Below are 16929 nucleotides of genomic sequence, written 5' to 3'. Positions count from 1 at the left end.
CTCAAAACAGGGATAGTAAAAAAAAAAGTACATCAAATTCAGAACTTGGCACTGGCCTCTTACACAACAGTTTAGAAAGCTATTAAAATGTAAATGTACATTTATCCTAAATGTAAATGAAAGCATTAGCCATCACCCTGGATCTTTTTGTTATTCTATAATAAGTGCATCTCTTTCTATTATTTCTTGAACCCTGGGAATGTGAATTTTTAGCCTGCTATGAATGTAAATGTAAACCATTTTTCTATAAGCTTCTAACTTTATTACCTTTTCTATTTTATGTATAAACTTAAAATCTGTCTGTTATATAACCCTGGGAATATGAATCTTTACCATGCTGTGAACGTAAACATTAGCTGTGGCCCTGAAAATGTTAACTGTTATTTATTTTATTAGAACATAAGAAATTGCCATGCTGGGTCAGACCAAGGGTCCATCAGGCCCAGCAACCTGTTTCCAACAGAGGCCAAACCAGGCCACAAGAACCTGGCAATTACTCAAACACCAAGAAGGTCCCATGCTACTGATGCAATTAATAGCAGTGGCTATTCCCTAAGTAAACTTGATTAATAGAAGTTAATGGACTTCTCCTCCAAGAACTTATCCAAACCTTTTTTGAATCCAGCCACACTAACTGCACTAACCACATCCTCTGGCAACACATTCCAGAGCTTAACTGTGCGTTGAGAGAAAAAGAATTTTCTCCAATTAGTCTTAAATGTGCTGCTTGCTAACTTCATGGAATAACCCTAGTCCTTCCATTATGCGAATGTGTAAATAACCGATTCTCATCTACTCGTTCAAGACCTCTCATGATCTTAAAGACCTCTATTATATCCCCCCTCAGCCATCTCCTCTCCAAGCTGGACAGCCCTAACCTCTTCAGCCTTTCCTCATAGGGGAGCTGTTCCATCCCCTTTATCATTTTGGTTGCCCTTCTCTGTACCTTCTCCATCGCAACTATATCTTTTTTGAGATGCGGCGACCAGAATTGTACACAGTATTCAAGGTGCGGTCTCACCATAGAGCGATACAGAGACATTATGACATTTTCTGTTTTATTAACCATTCCCTTCCTAATAATTCCTAACATTCTGTTTGCTTTTTTGACTGCTGCAGCACACTGAGCCGATAATTTTAAAGTATTATCCACTATGATGCCTAGATCTTTTTCCTGGGTGGTAGCTCCTAATATGGAACCTAGCATCGTTAGGATTATTTTTTCCTATATGCAACACCTTGCACTTGTCCACATTAAATTTCATCTGCCATTTGGATGCCCAATCTTCCAGTCTTGCAAGATCCTCCTGTAATGTATCACAATCCGCTTGTGATTTAACTACTCTGAATAATTTTCTATCGTCCGCAAATTTGATAACCTCACTCGTCGTATTCCTTTCCAGATCAATTATATATATATTGAAAACACCGGTCCAAGTACAGATCCCTGAGGCACTCCACTGTCTACCCTTTTCCACTGAGAAAATTGACCATTTAATCTTACTCTCTGTTTCCTGTCTTTTAACCAGTTTGTAATCCACGAAAGGCCATCGCCTCCTATCCCATGACTTTTAGTTTTCTTAGAAGCCTCTCATGAGGGACTTTGTCAAATGCCTTCTGAAAATCCAAATACACTACAGCTATCGGTTCACCTTTATCCTTATGTTTATTAACCCCTTCAAAAAAATGAAGCAGATTTGTTAGGCAAGACTTCCCTTGGGTAAATCCATGTTGACTGTATTCCATTAAACCACGTCTTTCTATATGCTCTACGATTTTGATCTTTAGCATAGTTTCCACTATTTTCCCCGGTACTGAAGTTAGGCTCACTGGTCTATAGTTACCCATATCGCCCCTGGAGCCCTTTTTAAATATTCGGGTTACATTGGCCACCCTCCAGTCTTCAGGTATAATGGATGATTTTAATGATAGGTTACAAAATTTAACTAATAGATCAGAAATTTCATTTTTTAGTTCCTTCAGTACCCTAGGATGCATACCATCTGGTCCAGGTGATTTGCTACTCTTTAGTTTGTCAATCTGGCATACTACATCTTCTAGGTTCACAGTGATTTGGTTCAGTTCGTCTGACTCATCACCCTTGAAAACCATCTCCGGAACTGGTATCTCCCCAACATATCCAGCATAGCTCTCTGCTTCAACGGCAGGGAAGAAAGACTGATACTTTACGCATGTCCAGCATAGCTCTCTGCTTCAAAGGCAGGGGAGAAAGACTGATACTTCACGCATATCCAGCATAGCTCTCTGCTTCAAAGGCAGGGGAGAAAGACTGATACTTCACACATATCCAGCATAGCTCTCTGCTTCAAAGGCAGGGGAGAAAGACTGATACTTCACACATATTCAGCATAGCTCTCTGCTTCAATGGCAGGGGAGAAAGACTGATACTTCACGCATATCCAGCATAGCTCTCTGCTTCAACGGCAGGAGGAAGGAAGAAAAGTGGATCTATATACAGACAATAACCAACAAGGACTGAATTACATAGTCTGGGTAAACAAATAAGCATGGGTGTAGCTTGCTTATTGTGGCGGTTACTACCCCTAACTAATTAAGCTAGATATTTCACTTAGATGCGGTTCCAACACTGCTCTCTACATTAATAGTGGGGGTGGAAGGGAAATAGAACCAAAAGGTTACTAAGAGCCAAGAGTAACAGATAAGTATGAGAAAAAAAAAGTGCAAAGCTTGCTGGGCAGACTGGATGGGCCGTTTGGTCTTCTTCTGCCGTCATTTCTATATTTCTACATTAGTAAACACGGAAGCAAAGAATTAATTTAGTCTTTCTGCAATGGCCTTATCTTCCCTAAGAGCCCCTTTAACCCCCTCGGTCATCTAATGGTCCAACAGATTCCCTCATAGGTTTCTTGCTTCGGATATATTTTAAAAAGTTTTTATTATGAGTTCTTGCCTCTATGGCCAACTTCTTTTCAAATTCTCTCTTCGCCTGTCTTATCACTGTTTTACACTTAACTTGACAATGTTTATGTTTTATCCTATTTTCTTCAGATGGGTCCTTCTTCCAATTTCTGAAGGATGATTTCTTGGCTAAAATAGCCTCTTTACCATCATGGTTAAAAGGTGAGGTGAATCGTTTTGCCTTCCTTCCACCTTTCTTAATACGTGGAATACATCTGGACTGCGCCTCTAGGATTGTATTTTTAAACGATGTCCATGTCTGTTCAATACTTTTAACCTTTGCAGCTGCACCTTTCATATAACCTACTATATTTGTTTAAACTTTGCACTATGTCTAACTCCGTAAACTGTGAATTTTTAGCCTTTTGTAATACACTTTGATTTCTTCAGCTGGACAAATGTAAAAGGAATAAAGTGCAATGATGATGATGGACACTTTGGTGTGAATACTCAAGTTATGAGACAGAACACTTATGTCAGTGAGCACAAAGTTGTATGTAACCCCCTGTTGGGGCATATAAAATGAGTGTCTGATGTTTAGGAGCTAAGCACCAGTCTCTGAGGGTTCAAAACAAAACCGTGGTTCAGCGGGTGGTGTAGTGGACCTGGCACAGAGTCAAGGGTTTTACTCCTCAAGCTGGATAAGGAACTAAAAACCAAACTTCTTATTTCCCCTCTGTGACCTCTCTGACTGCACACAACGTCTTCCTTGGAATGAAAGATGCCTTCCTCTAACCCACACCTTGGGATAAAGTGGGCAATGGAGAATGGGGTCTCACACAAAAAAAATGTCTTCAATAAAAATAAACGTACATCCAAAATTTCTGGTGCTTCCAGCAGCCAGAGATGAACAATATTAAAAATTCACCGATTATATCAGGGTTCACAGCATTGAATTTGCAGCAACATCAGCAGCAACAACAAAACACTTTTCCTCCAGGTCTTCGCTTGAATGGCATAGTGCAAAATAAAAAAGCCTCCCATTGTTTCCCAGTTCGGATGAGATTCGTACTCACAGAATTTGTCTCAGCAGCATAGTTTACTCACTTCCCATAGGGTTTCCACAAGGCAGCTGTAATCCACATCTTTCCTGGGTTGCCACCAGATATGACCGATTGCTTCGCTGGTCTTCACGCCTGGACCTTGCTGGACTGAGCAGGCCAACTGTCCTCCAAGGAGCTGTGGAGCTCCCCACTTCCCAAAGGGCCAAGGCAAAGAGGCACTTTCCTGCTTTGACCACCATCTTACACTGACCCAGTAGAGACTCCCCCTAGTGGTTTTCCCTCATAATACTCCCTTAAAGCAATATACCACTTCCCAATAATAAACTCTGCCACAATGACTCATCAACATATCCCATGAGAAAAGATTTCTTCCAGGAATCAATCTCTAGTGACCAGGATCTGAGTTAAGGTCGCCATCACATGTAGGTACAGCATAAACAAAGACTGGATAAACTATTGTAAATATCTCTAACCCAGTATGAAGCAGGTCAATGGAAGCCTCTGAAATATTTGCAGGCTACAATAAATACAAGGAGTGCTGCAGGGCAAAACAAGCCATCCTTCCAGGTGCCAAAGACACCTCAATAGTGTGGAACAAGGTTAACAACAAACCACAATGATTTATTCAGTCTTCCCTTAATCCATATTTACAGTTGTGTGGTCCATCCTGTTGGACTTGGTGCCAGGCTACCACAAATTCAGGCAAACTTTTAAGCATCGCTTCTATCATGTGTGACAATTATGTAAACGCGCTCTGTACACTGACAAGGCAAGTCTGGTCACAGTCGTCCATGCCATGGTAATGTCACAGATGGAATAATGGTCTGAACACAAAAGGTCTACATCAGCTTCAATTAATTTTGAACGCCACTGCACCACTGATAAATGACTGCAAGTAGCATTACTATATTACATACTTTTGCAAAACTTCACTGGCTACCAGTACCTCAAAAGGCCAAATTTAAAACTTTGACTTTGATCGTCAAAGCTATTAGAGGAAATGGGTCAGACTGTTTGAAGAACAGGCAATTTTTCTATGCCCCTTTCGAGACTTTTAAATGCATTACCGCAGGGATAACATTCAGAATCACAACTGCCATATGATATCACCCCCCCCCCCCAATAAACTAGAACAATGCAGGTATTAAAATGAGCTGAGTTGGTCATGATGTGGGAAAAAGGAGGTTGAGGCTATTTGGTTCCATTTTGAACATGGCACCAGCTGACCAGCAGCTCAAGGGTGTTGTCTAGGAGCCACTGAACTACCAGGGATTGGAATGTAATGGTTTTGGAGGCGTCAGATGGGATGAGTGTGTGTGTGTGGGGGGGAGGGGGGGGAGGCATTAAACTTTGTGTTCACATGCCAAGCAGGGTTTGGGACTAGGGCATAAAGATTTTTTTTTCCCCATTTCAGCTACCTCAAGGACCGTGGAGGTGTATGGGGTGGGAGAGGGTGGTCCCACCAAATTTGGCACTATGGCTGGGAATGCGGAGAAGTCTGTAGGCCGCATGACCCTTTAAGATAGTGGCCCTGGGATGTGGGGTTACCATCGCATGGGGCCACTTCACTGCGGTATTTTCCCTGGCACATTTTACCTGGAAAATCCCACAGGATTCACTAATCTCTGATACCGCTGGTTAGTGAATCATGCGGTATTTTTCCCTCTGGAGAACATGCCATGCCTTAGTAAATTTCCCCCTTAGACAGGAATTTGCTTTGCTTTTAAGAGATAGAATATGCCGTTCTAGTAATGTGGAAGGTAGACGAATAATCAATAAATGATCGATAGCCACAGTAGACAAATTAAACTGCAACATTTCTCCTTCCTTTGTTTTAGCCACAGTGGATCTTTACCCCAGGCACATATCTGGTACACCCTCTGTTTTCAGGAGGGTACAAAATCAAACACAATCCTACCACTTTACTTGCTTTGTTTATAATGATTTTTATTCAGAATCCAGACTTTGATCGCGTCAATGAAATTGATAATTCATATCAAGGCTGTGTAACAAAAATGTCAGCTGCATTATTAAAGTTGTAACCAGTATATATGGCTTATTTCATGCAAGAGAGATGATGAGTCTGAAAACAGGCAAACTCCCTGTGACATATTAACAATTCCTGTTCTCTCTTACCTGAATGTGACATCACGAATAAGCCATGGAATCGAGCCTCAGTCTTGAAGTTGACCACCAAGCGCCCTTCTTCACTAATGCGCATGCTGGTTGGGTACAGGGAACCTGCCAAGATAAGTCAGGTAATACTGAGCATTTATAGAAGAGTTTCCAGCCCAGGTACCTCAAAATATCAATTTTCCCCATTTCTTAATTCTGCTGCTGCCTTTTTGGGTCTTACTTTTAGGTCTTCCATCTTTATGTATTAAATTTATTGGAAGATATAGTCTGCACTTTTTATTATATTCGTGTTCCTCTTGTTTTAGCCATCCCTTTTCGCAAGTTCACTCCTTAGTTATTAATGCTATATTCACATGACATGGGTAGCAGTAGGATGCTAGGATGGGGCTTTAATAAGGATCAGATTAGTTGGACTCCGATCTACTAAGATACATAACGGTGGAAACATCAAATGCCAATATATCCTCAGAAATAAAATGAAAATCAAGGTAGAAAATAGGCTCTTACTGAATTTAACTCCCATCGGAAGGCTTAATTAGCAGGGTCATTCTTCAGTTTGCGATAGGCCGTTATCACACATGATAACGCCGTAACGCACACGATAATCAGCGCATCGCAAATTGCGTACGCAAATTATAATTTTTTTGTGAAGTGGGAGGAGTTAGGGCGGGGTTAAGGAAAATTAGGGGCTGGTAGTGCTGTGGGCGTTGAAGTATCGCACATTGGTTTGGGGAATTTTGCGAGAAATAACTAAGGCTTTATCCAGAGCGCTACGGGGGAAAAGGTTAGTAGCGAAGGCCAATATTGCGGCGGTTGATGCTGCACCACCACGTTCCATATTTTGCTGATGCGATGTGGCGGGCTGCAAATTTGCCCAGCCATGCCCCTTTTTCCAAAGCGGCCGATATCTTTGCTATAAATACAGCATTTTGAAGAATCTAGGCCAAAGTTTGTTACCAGAATTAGTCCTTTAAAATGTGTCTCTAAAGGGAACAGCTACAATACAAAAATGAGACTTTTGGGTGATCTGTGTATGGAGACTGTAACAAACTAAAGTCAAACCAAGCCATGCTGGGTCAATAAGCTCAGCATCCCGTCTCTGGCAGTGGCCAATCCGGTTCACTTGGATGAACCCAGCACATGCAATATTAGGAAGGTGTATTCCCTATTGCTCACTCCCAGAAGTAACATCTGGCTAATAATTTTTAATGGATCTTCCTCCAGAAACTTGTCAAAACGTTTTTGTTAAACTTGGATCTACTACTAGCCTTGACCACTCTTTCACATGTTCCCATAGGGCGGAGGACTCAGGGTTGGGGGATTTTTCCCTGGAAATTAGAGAGTAGTGGAGGGAATCCTGGTTTTCAGGCGCCTTCAGAATTTGGCACCCTAGGCACATGCCTGTGTTGCCCATGTCTAAATCTGGCCCTGTGCTCCATTAACGCAAAGTGAGAATGGAACTAGAGGGTGAAGCTGCATTTCTTTTCTATAGCTGTCACTGGAAAATAAGGGAACCATTATGATTATTATTAGAGATATGTTTTCGTTTGAAGTGAAACAGGACCTGCTATTGAGCCAGACTAAAGTCAGCTGGATAACTTATCCGGCTAAGTTTAAACTTATCTGGGTATATTCAGCGGCACACCCCCACTGCTGAATATGCTGGATAATTTAGTCAGATAAGTCTTATCCGGCTAACTTACTTAGCCGACTATGTCTGAATATTTGACCTCTATGTATTTATTGTAATCTCAGGGTTTCAGTGGCATTGAAAAATAAAGGAAGGTTAAGAAGGATAGGATTTCCATATCACCCCCAATACTGACCTTGCAGCTCTGCCTCTGGTGGGCTACCGATTCCATCCTTCCACAAGATGGCAGTGTCGTACACAAAAGTGAGCCGCAGCTCAGACTGCAGGTCGAAGTGCTGCCAGCCACCCACTCCCACCGGAGAGTGGAAAACATAGGACACGTACAAGGGAACCCGTAGAGTCACATAAGACTGTACTAAGTTTAGGACCTGTAAATAAAGAAACGTCTTCAGTCCACGACACTGAAAGGAGTACAGTAGACTAGTAGCTCTTATATCAGAGATTTGACTGTCACCCAAAATGTTCATATACTATTTTTTTTACTGAAACATGACTCAAGAAAAGTGACCTTTACTGCCTTCCTGAAGCCTGCTCCCACCCCTCCCTCAGTTACTTTTTCCTCTATAAGTGTAGGGGTGCTATTCTGGGGGGAGGGTGGGGAATGTTGCTATGATTTTCTTAAACTCGGATTTAAAGAGCTTGATTTAAAGCCTTGCTCACATATCGATTCCCTCCTGTTCCAGACACACTCCCTTCCTCAACTCACTTTTCTTTGCTTTTGATTTTTGAACTGCCTGATACTAATCTCATCTCTCTGAAACAATGGAATTTATGGCCAATATCTCTACTCATTATCAAAATCTGATTGTATTAGGAGATTACAGTGTTCGCATGGATAATCCAACCCGTCCTGCAGATTGTCTAAAACATATCCGGCAAAATAAGATAGACATCCAGCTGTCTTAATTAGCCAGGTAAGTAGCACTTTCAAGACTTATCCGGCTAAAAAGTGGCCAAGTGGCGCACAACTACTCTGAGTGTGCATTTTTACTTCTTACTTTCAGAATATACACTGGGAGATTTTACATGCATTTACCACTGTAAATTGGCTTTTATGTGTGTAAGTTGGCAGATTTTCCAACCTGCATGCATCAATGAAATTGCCAGTTTAACCAATTTGTCTAGCAGTTTGCTCAGTCCATCTGTAGGTCATCGAGACCCTCTTAGCTCTTCAGCCTGAACTCCCTCCTGTTCACCCAGAGCTCCTGCTCAGTCAGTATTTCACATTAAAGACGTTTATTATCACTTGTGCTAGATATAGAGCAGATGTAAATATATATCCTAAATTTAGGAGCCTAAAAAGTGGGTGGCTATGGGGCGGAGTTAGGGAGGGGAAACAAAGTAAGGAGCTTAGCATTGATTTTCAGAATTAGGAACCTAATTTAGGCTCCTAACTCTAGGCAAATAAGTAGCAAGCCTAAATTTAGATTCCTGTTAGCCACATAAATTTATGTGAATTTTCAGCTGAAAACTTAGGCATCTAAGTTTGGCTGAAAATAGATGCCTAACTTAGGGACCTAATTTAGAGGTCTAAATTTAGGGGCTCAGCTTTTTTTGAATATCTTCCCCATCATGTCCATTGACAGGTGGCACTCACAGCACTATAGAAAGCATACCAGGCCTGAAAAATAGTACGGACCCATATAATCATTTAATATCTATTTTACTCCAAGTACTTCATGGGACCCTGTTGTTATGGATTTGTGGGCATTCATTTGCTCATTGAGCTTACAAGAGAGCACTGGTCAGACCACTAGATATACACCTATGTATAGTAAATAGCAGGATATTTTTATTTGGAAGGATGAACGTGGGATGTTGGGATACCAGTTGATGTCACTAATACATCAATAGAAAAAGTCGCAATCTCCCTCAGGCAATGATCGCCCATTTAGGGAGAAATGACATTATATCAATGCACATTGTAGAGCTTGTACAAGAACTTTGGAGAGACTGTATAATGCTCACTTTCCAACAGCTCACATTGTCTGGTCCTCTATAAGAACATAAGAAGTGCCATGCAGGTCCAAACCCAGCATCCTGCTTCCAACAGTGACTAGTCTGGGTCACAAATACCCAGCAGATCCCCAATAGTTGGATATATTTCTTGTGTCTCACTCCGAGGGTAAGCACTGGTTTTCCCAAATTTACCTGGCTAATAACAGTTTATGGATTTTTCCTTCAGGAATTTGTCCAATCCTCTTTTGAACCCCGTCATGCTTTGACCACGTCCTCTGGCAACAGATTCCATATCTTGATTTGTGTGCAGAGTGAAAAAATCCTTCCTCATCCCCAGGAGAGTGTGGCATGGGGAAATATATTGCAATGAGCATTCAAAAGAAGTCATAAAAAGCTGAACAGATGGATGCATAAATTCATGTGTTCTATTGGTGGCTCTAGCATTACACATGATTTCATTGCAGACAGTTGCCTGGGAATGTAATGGCCTGATAGAGTTTATCTGTTGGAGAAGGGCCTAGGTATAGTCATCAGCAACATACGGGGTTGCCCTAGAAAGTTTGAAATATTATTATGACTACAGAAATAATGTTGGGGGGCCCCTGGCAAGTGAGGTATCACTCCTGGGGGCTGTGGCAGGAGTGGCCCTGTATAAGACCCACAGCAAGTAACGTGTTAAGGCTGGGTGGGCAGGGACTAGCGAGAATCAGAATTTCCTGCCCCTTTATTACACTGTGTGATGGGTTACTGGCAACGTTTCGTGTTTGTCAGCCAAGAGAGGCCTACACTCCATGCAATTCTAAGGCACATGCGTGGTAGTGACTGTGGCTCTTTCGTGGGCCAGATGTCAACTCATAGAAGAGAATGTTCTCAGCAGTCAAAGATCAGACTGTAGGACAGCACTAGGGGCAAGCCTTTGATGGCTCTGCCTTATTCTGCATAGCGAGAGCTGTTACAATAAGGGATTGGCTTTTACGGCCAATGCTATAATAGATTATTGCTGCATATTAAGCTTTGATATTTGAAAATTCAGCTGGCAGGGCTAGTGTGTACAGGCAGGGGCGATGCCAGTCCCAGGGATAAAATAGTCCAGTTTGGGTAAGGTTGATGAATATTTGGTGTTTTGAATTGTTTGGTGTTAAACTAATTTTGCTGTGACCATATATATATATCTATATATGTATATATTCAATAAAAGAAGTTTTTTTTCTAGAATGAACAGTTGATGACGCATCCTTGGGAAACCGAAAGGGGGGGGGGGGGGGAGGTGAACTAAGGGTAGTGGTACAAAGAAAGGGGGAGGGGTGGAGTAGAACTTATGAGTTGTGACCTTCTTATCCCTGCGTGCCCTTTTCACCCCTTGGTCACCAAGCAATCCCACTGCTTCCTTCACAAGCATCTTGCTTCAAACTTTTTTTTTTTTTTTTAGTGTTTATTTATACATATGGAGCACAAACATGAAGCGGTGTATACATAAACATAAAAAGTAACATCGAATCACCATACAATAATCATGTTCACAAGGCCATACTCAAAGCAGATCATCTGCAACTCTGTACAATAAAAAAGAAAAGTTACACTGATCACAGCACTCCAACATTATACCAGGGGAACTAATTCCAGAACAATGACCTTACACCACCCCATATGTCCTCTATAAGTTACATCTTAACTCCCCCCAACCCCCCCCCCCCCCCTCAAGATGCAACATACTCACCAATGCACCCATCTAACCCATGCACTCACAGCACTTCATTCACACTCATACCGAGCATTCATACCCAAACACACATACAGGACCCCTTCCTCAGCACAATCAACCCCAATTGAAAGATCTATAATAGATACATAACACTATTCCCCCATAACAAGATAGTAAGCAAGGTAAGGCAAAAAGAGAAACAAGCACATTATATTAAGTGTTAGGATAACCCCCTGAAATAAGTGCTTTACATATATTATCTGGCAGTGCTCTAAAGATCTGTTGCCATAAATGGGCATACTTGGTGGACATTCGTCTGTTGGTAAGGAGTGTATCCCAAACGTTCTACCTGCATCCAATCCGCTACTTTGTAATACCACTCAACCACACTAGGACTCTTATTCTGAATCCAATAAGCAAGAACAGTGGCTTTAGCCAGCAGAACCATAATTTTAACATATTTAACTCTATATTTAGAGGTGTCATGTAAGCATGACACCGAACCTAGCACTACAAAGGAGCCCAGAAATGGTGGTTTGTGGCATAGAATATTCTCAAGAAAGGACAATACCCACCCCATAGGTACTTCTGTGAATTTTACACTTAGCACCACGGTCAGAATCCACCACCCGCATTTTATATGCCCGAGCCTTATCTATCTGTGCCAAATGCAAGAGCTTAAACTGCAATTCTTGCAGTCTGGCCTCAATTGTTCTTGTATGAGCTAATACAAAATATTTACCTAATGCCTCTACGGACACCTTTCCCCCTAATTCCAGCGACCATTTATGTGCAAGTGAAGAGAGCACCTCCCCAGTCTCTCCTCTAAAGTAACAATTAGGCCAAAATGATATGCCAAATCGAATGTCGGTGTAAAAAAGACAAATAAAGTAAAATAAATGCAAGTGTGTTGGAGGATCTGGTCACTTTTTTAAATAAAGAAATAAAGGAAAATTGCCTGGGGTGCCAGGCTATCTTGGCCCGAGCCTTTTGGAAGTAGTGCCTTGCTTCTAAGTACATAGAGAACTGTGAGTGGGGAATACAGCAACGTTGTTGTAGTTGCACAAATGACACCACCACCTGTTTCTCAGCAGAATAAAGGCTCCCCAAGTTTATTACTCCATTCCTATACCATGCATAAAATAAAGGATTCTGTAGGCCAGGTATAAACGCAGGGTTCCCCACAAACTCTATTAAATCTGTTGCATAGGGATTGTCCGCCCCCCCCCCCCCCCCTGCCATTTACACATAAATCTCCAAGCTAGTTTCACTGGGCTTAGAAGCATATGCCAAGTAATCTTAACATCCAGATCTCTATCAGCTAGATGGAGGACGGATAAAGAATTTCATTGACTAATTTAGGAATCTCAAACCTGAAGCATTGCTTATACCATTCCCAACTAAACTGTAATTGGCATGCAGCACTGTAGAAGTGAAAGTGAAGGAGCCGAAGACCTCCATAATCTTTAGAGTGCGTAAGGGTCTTATAGCTTTATCTTTCCTACTTTCCCCCTCCAAATAAACTGTGTGACCGAGAACTGCAAATCAGCAGTATCCTTAGATTTCAACCACATAGGAAGCATTTGTAATGTATATAACAACTTGGGTAGCAAAGACATTTTCAACAGGGCACATCTCCCCAAAAATGAAACGGGAAAATCTTTCCAGAAATGCATTTGTTCAGCCACGGATTCTATCAATTTACAAATATTCAAAGAATACAAAAGATTTAGACTCCGAGGTATCCAGACCCCTAAGGTATTTCAAAGAGCCAGCGGACCATGCCAGCGGACAACTCCCTGACCAATTCTTTTGAACCGTGTCCTGGATTGGAAAGGCCTCAGATTTGGAGAAATTGATCTTCAAACCTGCAAAAGTCCCAAACTGCTTAATCAAATCAAAGTTTTCCCCAAAGAAAGGGATGGGTCACGCAGAAATAAGAACATATCATCTGCAAATAAGCAAACTTTATATTCTTTTTTTTCCCAAACCAAAGCCAGGAATGGAGCTATCTGATCTTATCTTTCGTAAAAGGGGTTCAATGGTAAGAATATATTATAAGGGTGACAAGGGGCACTTTTGGCGTGTGCCCCCCCGAAGAATAAACTGGTCGGACAACACATCAATAGTAAGAAGTTGTGCTGCAGGAGAGGTAAAAGTAACCTAATCCACTGAATAAAGGAATCAGGTATCCCATACTTAGGCAAAAGCCAAAACATATATTCCCATTGTACATTATCAAAAGCTCTCTCCGTGTCAAAACTGATAATAAGACCCCGGGGATTTCACTGTTTTCCTGATCCAATCGCTTCTAAACGTTTGCGAACATTTGTGACTCCATGTCTCCCCTGTACAAATCCAGTCTGATCATCCGCCACTATACTGGGGACAACCCCATTTAAATGAGCCACTAAAATCTTAAGGTCTACATTTAAGCAGAGATATCGGGCTGTATGATCTCTTGCTTCAAACTTTAATGCTTTGGGGGTTTTTTTAGATTATGAATTTCTGATGTTCCCCGCTCTGAATGTTAGATAGAGCAGGTAAAAATTAATTTTTAATAAATAAATACATAAATAAATGTACTTCTATGACAGGCACCTTTTCATATTCTGTTGGCCTGCTTTATTAATTTTTGACATCTAACCTGCTCTTTCCTATTTTCCTCATTTGAATCTGCTTTCAGTTTTCTGAAAGATGTTCTTTTATCTTTAACTGCCTCTTTTACCTCACCTTTTAACCATGCTGGCAGTTGTTTGGTCTTCCTTTGACCTTTTTTTTTAATGCATGGAATACATTTTATCTGGGCTCCAATAAGATATTAATGTCCACGCCTCATGCAAACATTTAATCTTTGTAACCATTCCTTTTATTTTTTTTTTCTAACTGATTTTCTCATAGTCTCCCTTTTTAAAACTTAAATGCTTCTGCAGTAGTTTTACTTTATGTCTTCCTCCAGTGATTATGGTATGTCAAATGTGATTACATTATGATAACTATCGCTAAAGGGCCTCACCACCATTATCCCTTGCAGTAGGTTCTGCATTCCGCTGAGGACTAGATTTAAAATAACTCTCTCTCTCTCTCTTGTCAGTTCCAGGACCAGCTGCGCCACGAATCAGTCATTTATGACATCCAGACGTTTTACCTCCCTAGCATATCCTGATGAGACACTGACGCAAACAAAACCGGGGTAACTGAAATCTCCCATTATTATTGGGTTGCCAGTTTTATTTGCCTTTCTAATTTTTGTTAGCATTTCATTGTCTGATTCTTCATCCTGGCCAGATGGATGGTAGCATACACCCAAAGGTATACACTTCCCTGTCACACATGGAATTTTGAACCATAAATATTCCACAGTGCATTTGGTTTCTTGCAGGACATTTATCCTGCTTGACTCTATGCTATCCTTAACAAATGTAACATATGTTTTATGTAGGATATTTAAGGACCTTTGTTTTAAGTTTTTATTTTACTTTTCCTGCAGTATTTATAATAATAAACAAAAGTGGGAGAAAATCAGTGGAAAAAAAATAAGCCTTATTTTCTCTGATTTTCTCCCTTTTTTGTTCTTTACTGAGAAATTTCCTGGAAAAACAAAAGAAAAACTGAAAAGAAAAGTCCTTACTTATGTTTATTTATATGCCTATGTACATTTATAAATTAAATATAAGCCTTGATTGAACTCAAGAGAGGAGAGTAAACAATTAATAAATCAAATACATAAAATAAACAGAGTGCTACTTCTCCATGACCTAACCTGTCAATTTGTACTCTGGTATCGGTTTCTCATTGGTTACCCTCGTTCTCTCAGGTCTCTGAGATATCTATTACGTTTATAGCTTCATTTAATACCATACATTCTAACTCTCCAATCTTAGGGGTTGATTTTCAAAGGGCTGCACGCATAACCCCGAAAACCTGCCCCTGCGCGCGCCGAGCCTATTTTGCATAGGCTCGGCGGCGCGCGCAAGCCCCGGGACGCGCGTATGTCCCGGGGCTTTGAAAAAGGGGTGGGAAGGGGGCAGGGTCGTGGGCAGGGTGCCGGTCCGAGGGCGGGACCGAGGCCTCCGGCACAGCGGCTGTGCTGGGGATTGGCGCACCGGCAGCTGGCCGGCGCGCGCAAGTTACATCTGCTAGAGGCAGGCGTAACTATTGAAAACAAGGTGGGGGGGATTTAGATAGGGCTGGGAGGTTGGTTAGATAGGAGAAGGGAGGGGAAGGTGGGGGGGGGGAGCGGAAGGAGAGTTCCCTCCGAGGCTGCTCCGATTTGTTATAAAATCGGGTGTACATTTGTGCGCGCCGGGTAGCACGCACAAATGTACCCCGCGCGCACAGGTTAGAAAATCTGCCCCTTATTTTTTAGACTTCTGGCATTTGCATAAAGAGAATTAATGGTATGATTTTTATTTTTATTCACAACCAGCTTATTAGCAGTTGACAAGGGTCATTTGGAATCCTTCTTTATGTCTGCTCTTTATTTAATTCAGCCTGGGCTGCTTCAGTCTTTGCCAGAATCTCTCTATCATGCAATTCTAACTTCCCTGCATTTTAATGTTGTTGAGATGAAATTTAAAGTTGTATAAGTCATGGGACATAGTCTGATTTAAAATATCCTAATAAATTTAAGGGACTTAAAAAAAAATCTGTTTGTCAATAACCTACAATAGGACTAAGGTTAGGATTAATTACATACTTGTTAATGTATATCCCTGACTGACTCTTATTGTGAAAATAAAACACTGCTAATTACATCTCCAGGAAGCAGCTCTCACACCTTCCCATAGAAACAGAATTAAGCTTTGTGAGCTCTTAACTTTAACCCTCTGTTTTTCTTAGTACATCCCAATGGTAATGCAATGTACACTAAAACTAGATCTTGTGTCTTCACATGTAGCACTCTGACTCTATGGAATTCCTTTCCCAAGCCACTTCATTTGGAGATAAGACGGCCTGAAATTTTAAAAACTGCTGAGAGCTTATTTCTTGGCCAATGACTTTCCCCAAGGGGATGCTAGTCTGCGCACCACATATTATGTGCCTTGTTTTGGGGGTTCTCCTATGCTTTAGTTGGGATGGCGGGCTTGGGTTTTTAACTGTATAACATTACACAATTATCATTTATAACTGTTTTGTTAAATATGGACTTTGTATTTGGTATTCTATTTTTGTATTTCATTTATTGTACATCATCTTGGGCAATTTGGGTAAGGTAATTAATAAATAAATAAACCTCCCTGAATTTAGAACATGGGCATGGTAGAAGTTTGAATTAGATTGTATAGTATTGTATGCTTGCATGGCACCTGTTATTATTATTATTAAGGCCCTCTACTCTTCTTCCGCTAACTTTCTAAGCACACTTCCTTCGATGCCTGGTAATCAGCTTTGGGCCTACTTCTCCTTGCCACCTCATCTGTAAGACAAATTTTTTCCTTTTTTATCACTTACTAGTGGAAATTCCTCTTCTCTGCAAATACCAAACTCACCAATTCCTCCACCCTAATGTCCCTTCTTAAGACATGCCTCTACCA

The 16929-nt window shown here is 41.2% G+C and overlaps 1 protein-coding gene across 1 annotated transcript in view; it reads right to left on the bottom strand.

Annotated features, from left to right (window-relative positions):
• The window catches only part of FREM2 (FRAS1 related extracellular matrix 2), a 322606-nt gene that overhangs the window by 25577 nt on the left and 280100 nt on the right, over positions 1-16929 (bottom strand). The window contains exons 17-18 of the mRNA XM_029602748.1: positions 7907-8099; positions 6081-6185 (exon numbers count right to left, since the gene is read on the bottom strand). Of these exons, the coding sequence (XP_029458608.1) occupies positions 6081-6185; positions 7907-8099 (298 nt within the window). The remainder of the gene's footprint in view (positions 1-6080; positions 6186-7906; positions 8100-16929) is intronic.

The sequence above is a fragment of the Rhinatrema bivittatum genome, chromosome 5 (genome assembly GCF_901001135.1).
Source record: "Rhinatrema bivittatum chromosome 5, aRhiBiv1.1, whole genome shotgun sequence".
Taxonomy (NCBI): domain Eukaryota; kingdom Metazoa; phylum Chordata; class Amphibia; order Gymnophiona; family Rhinatrematidae; genus Rhinatrema; species Rhinatrema bivittatum.
Note: the sequence above shows the minus strand (reverse complement) of the source record. Positions and strands in the feature narration are given on the sequence as shown.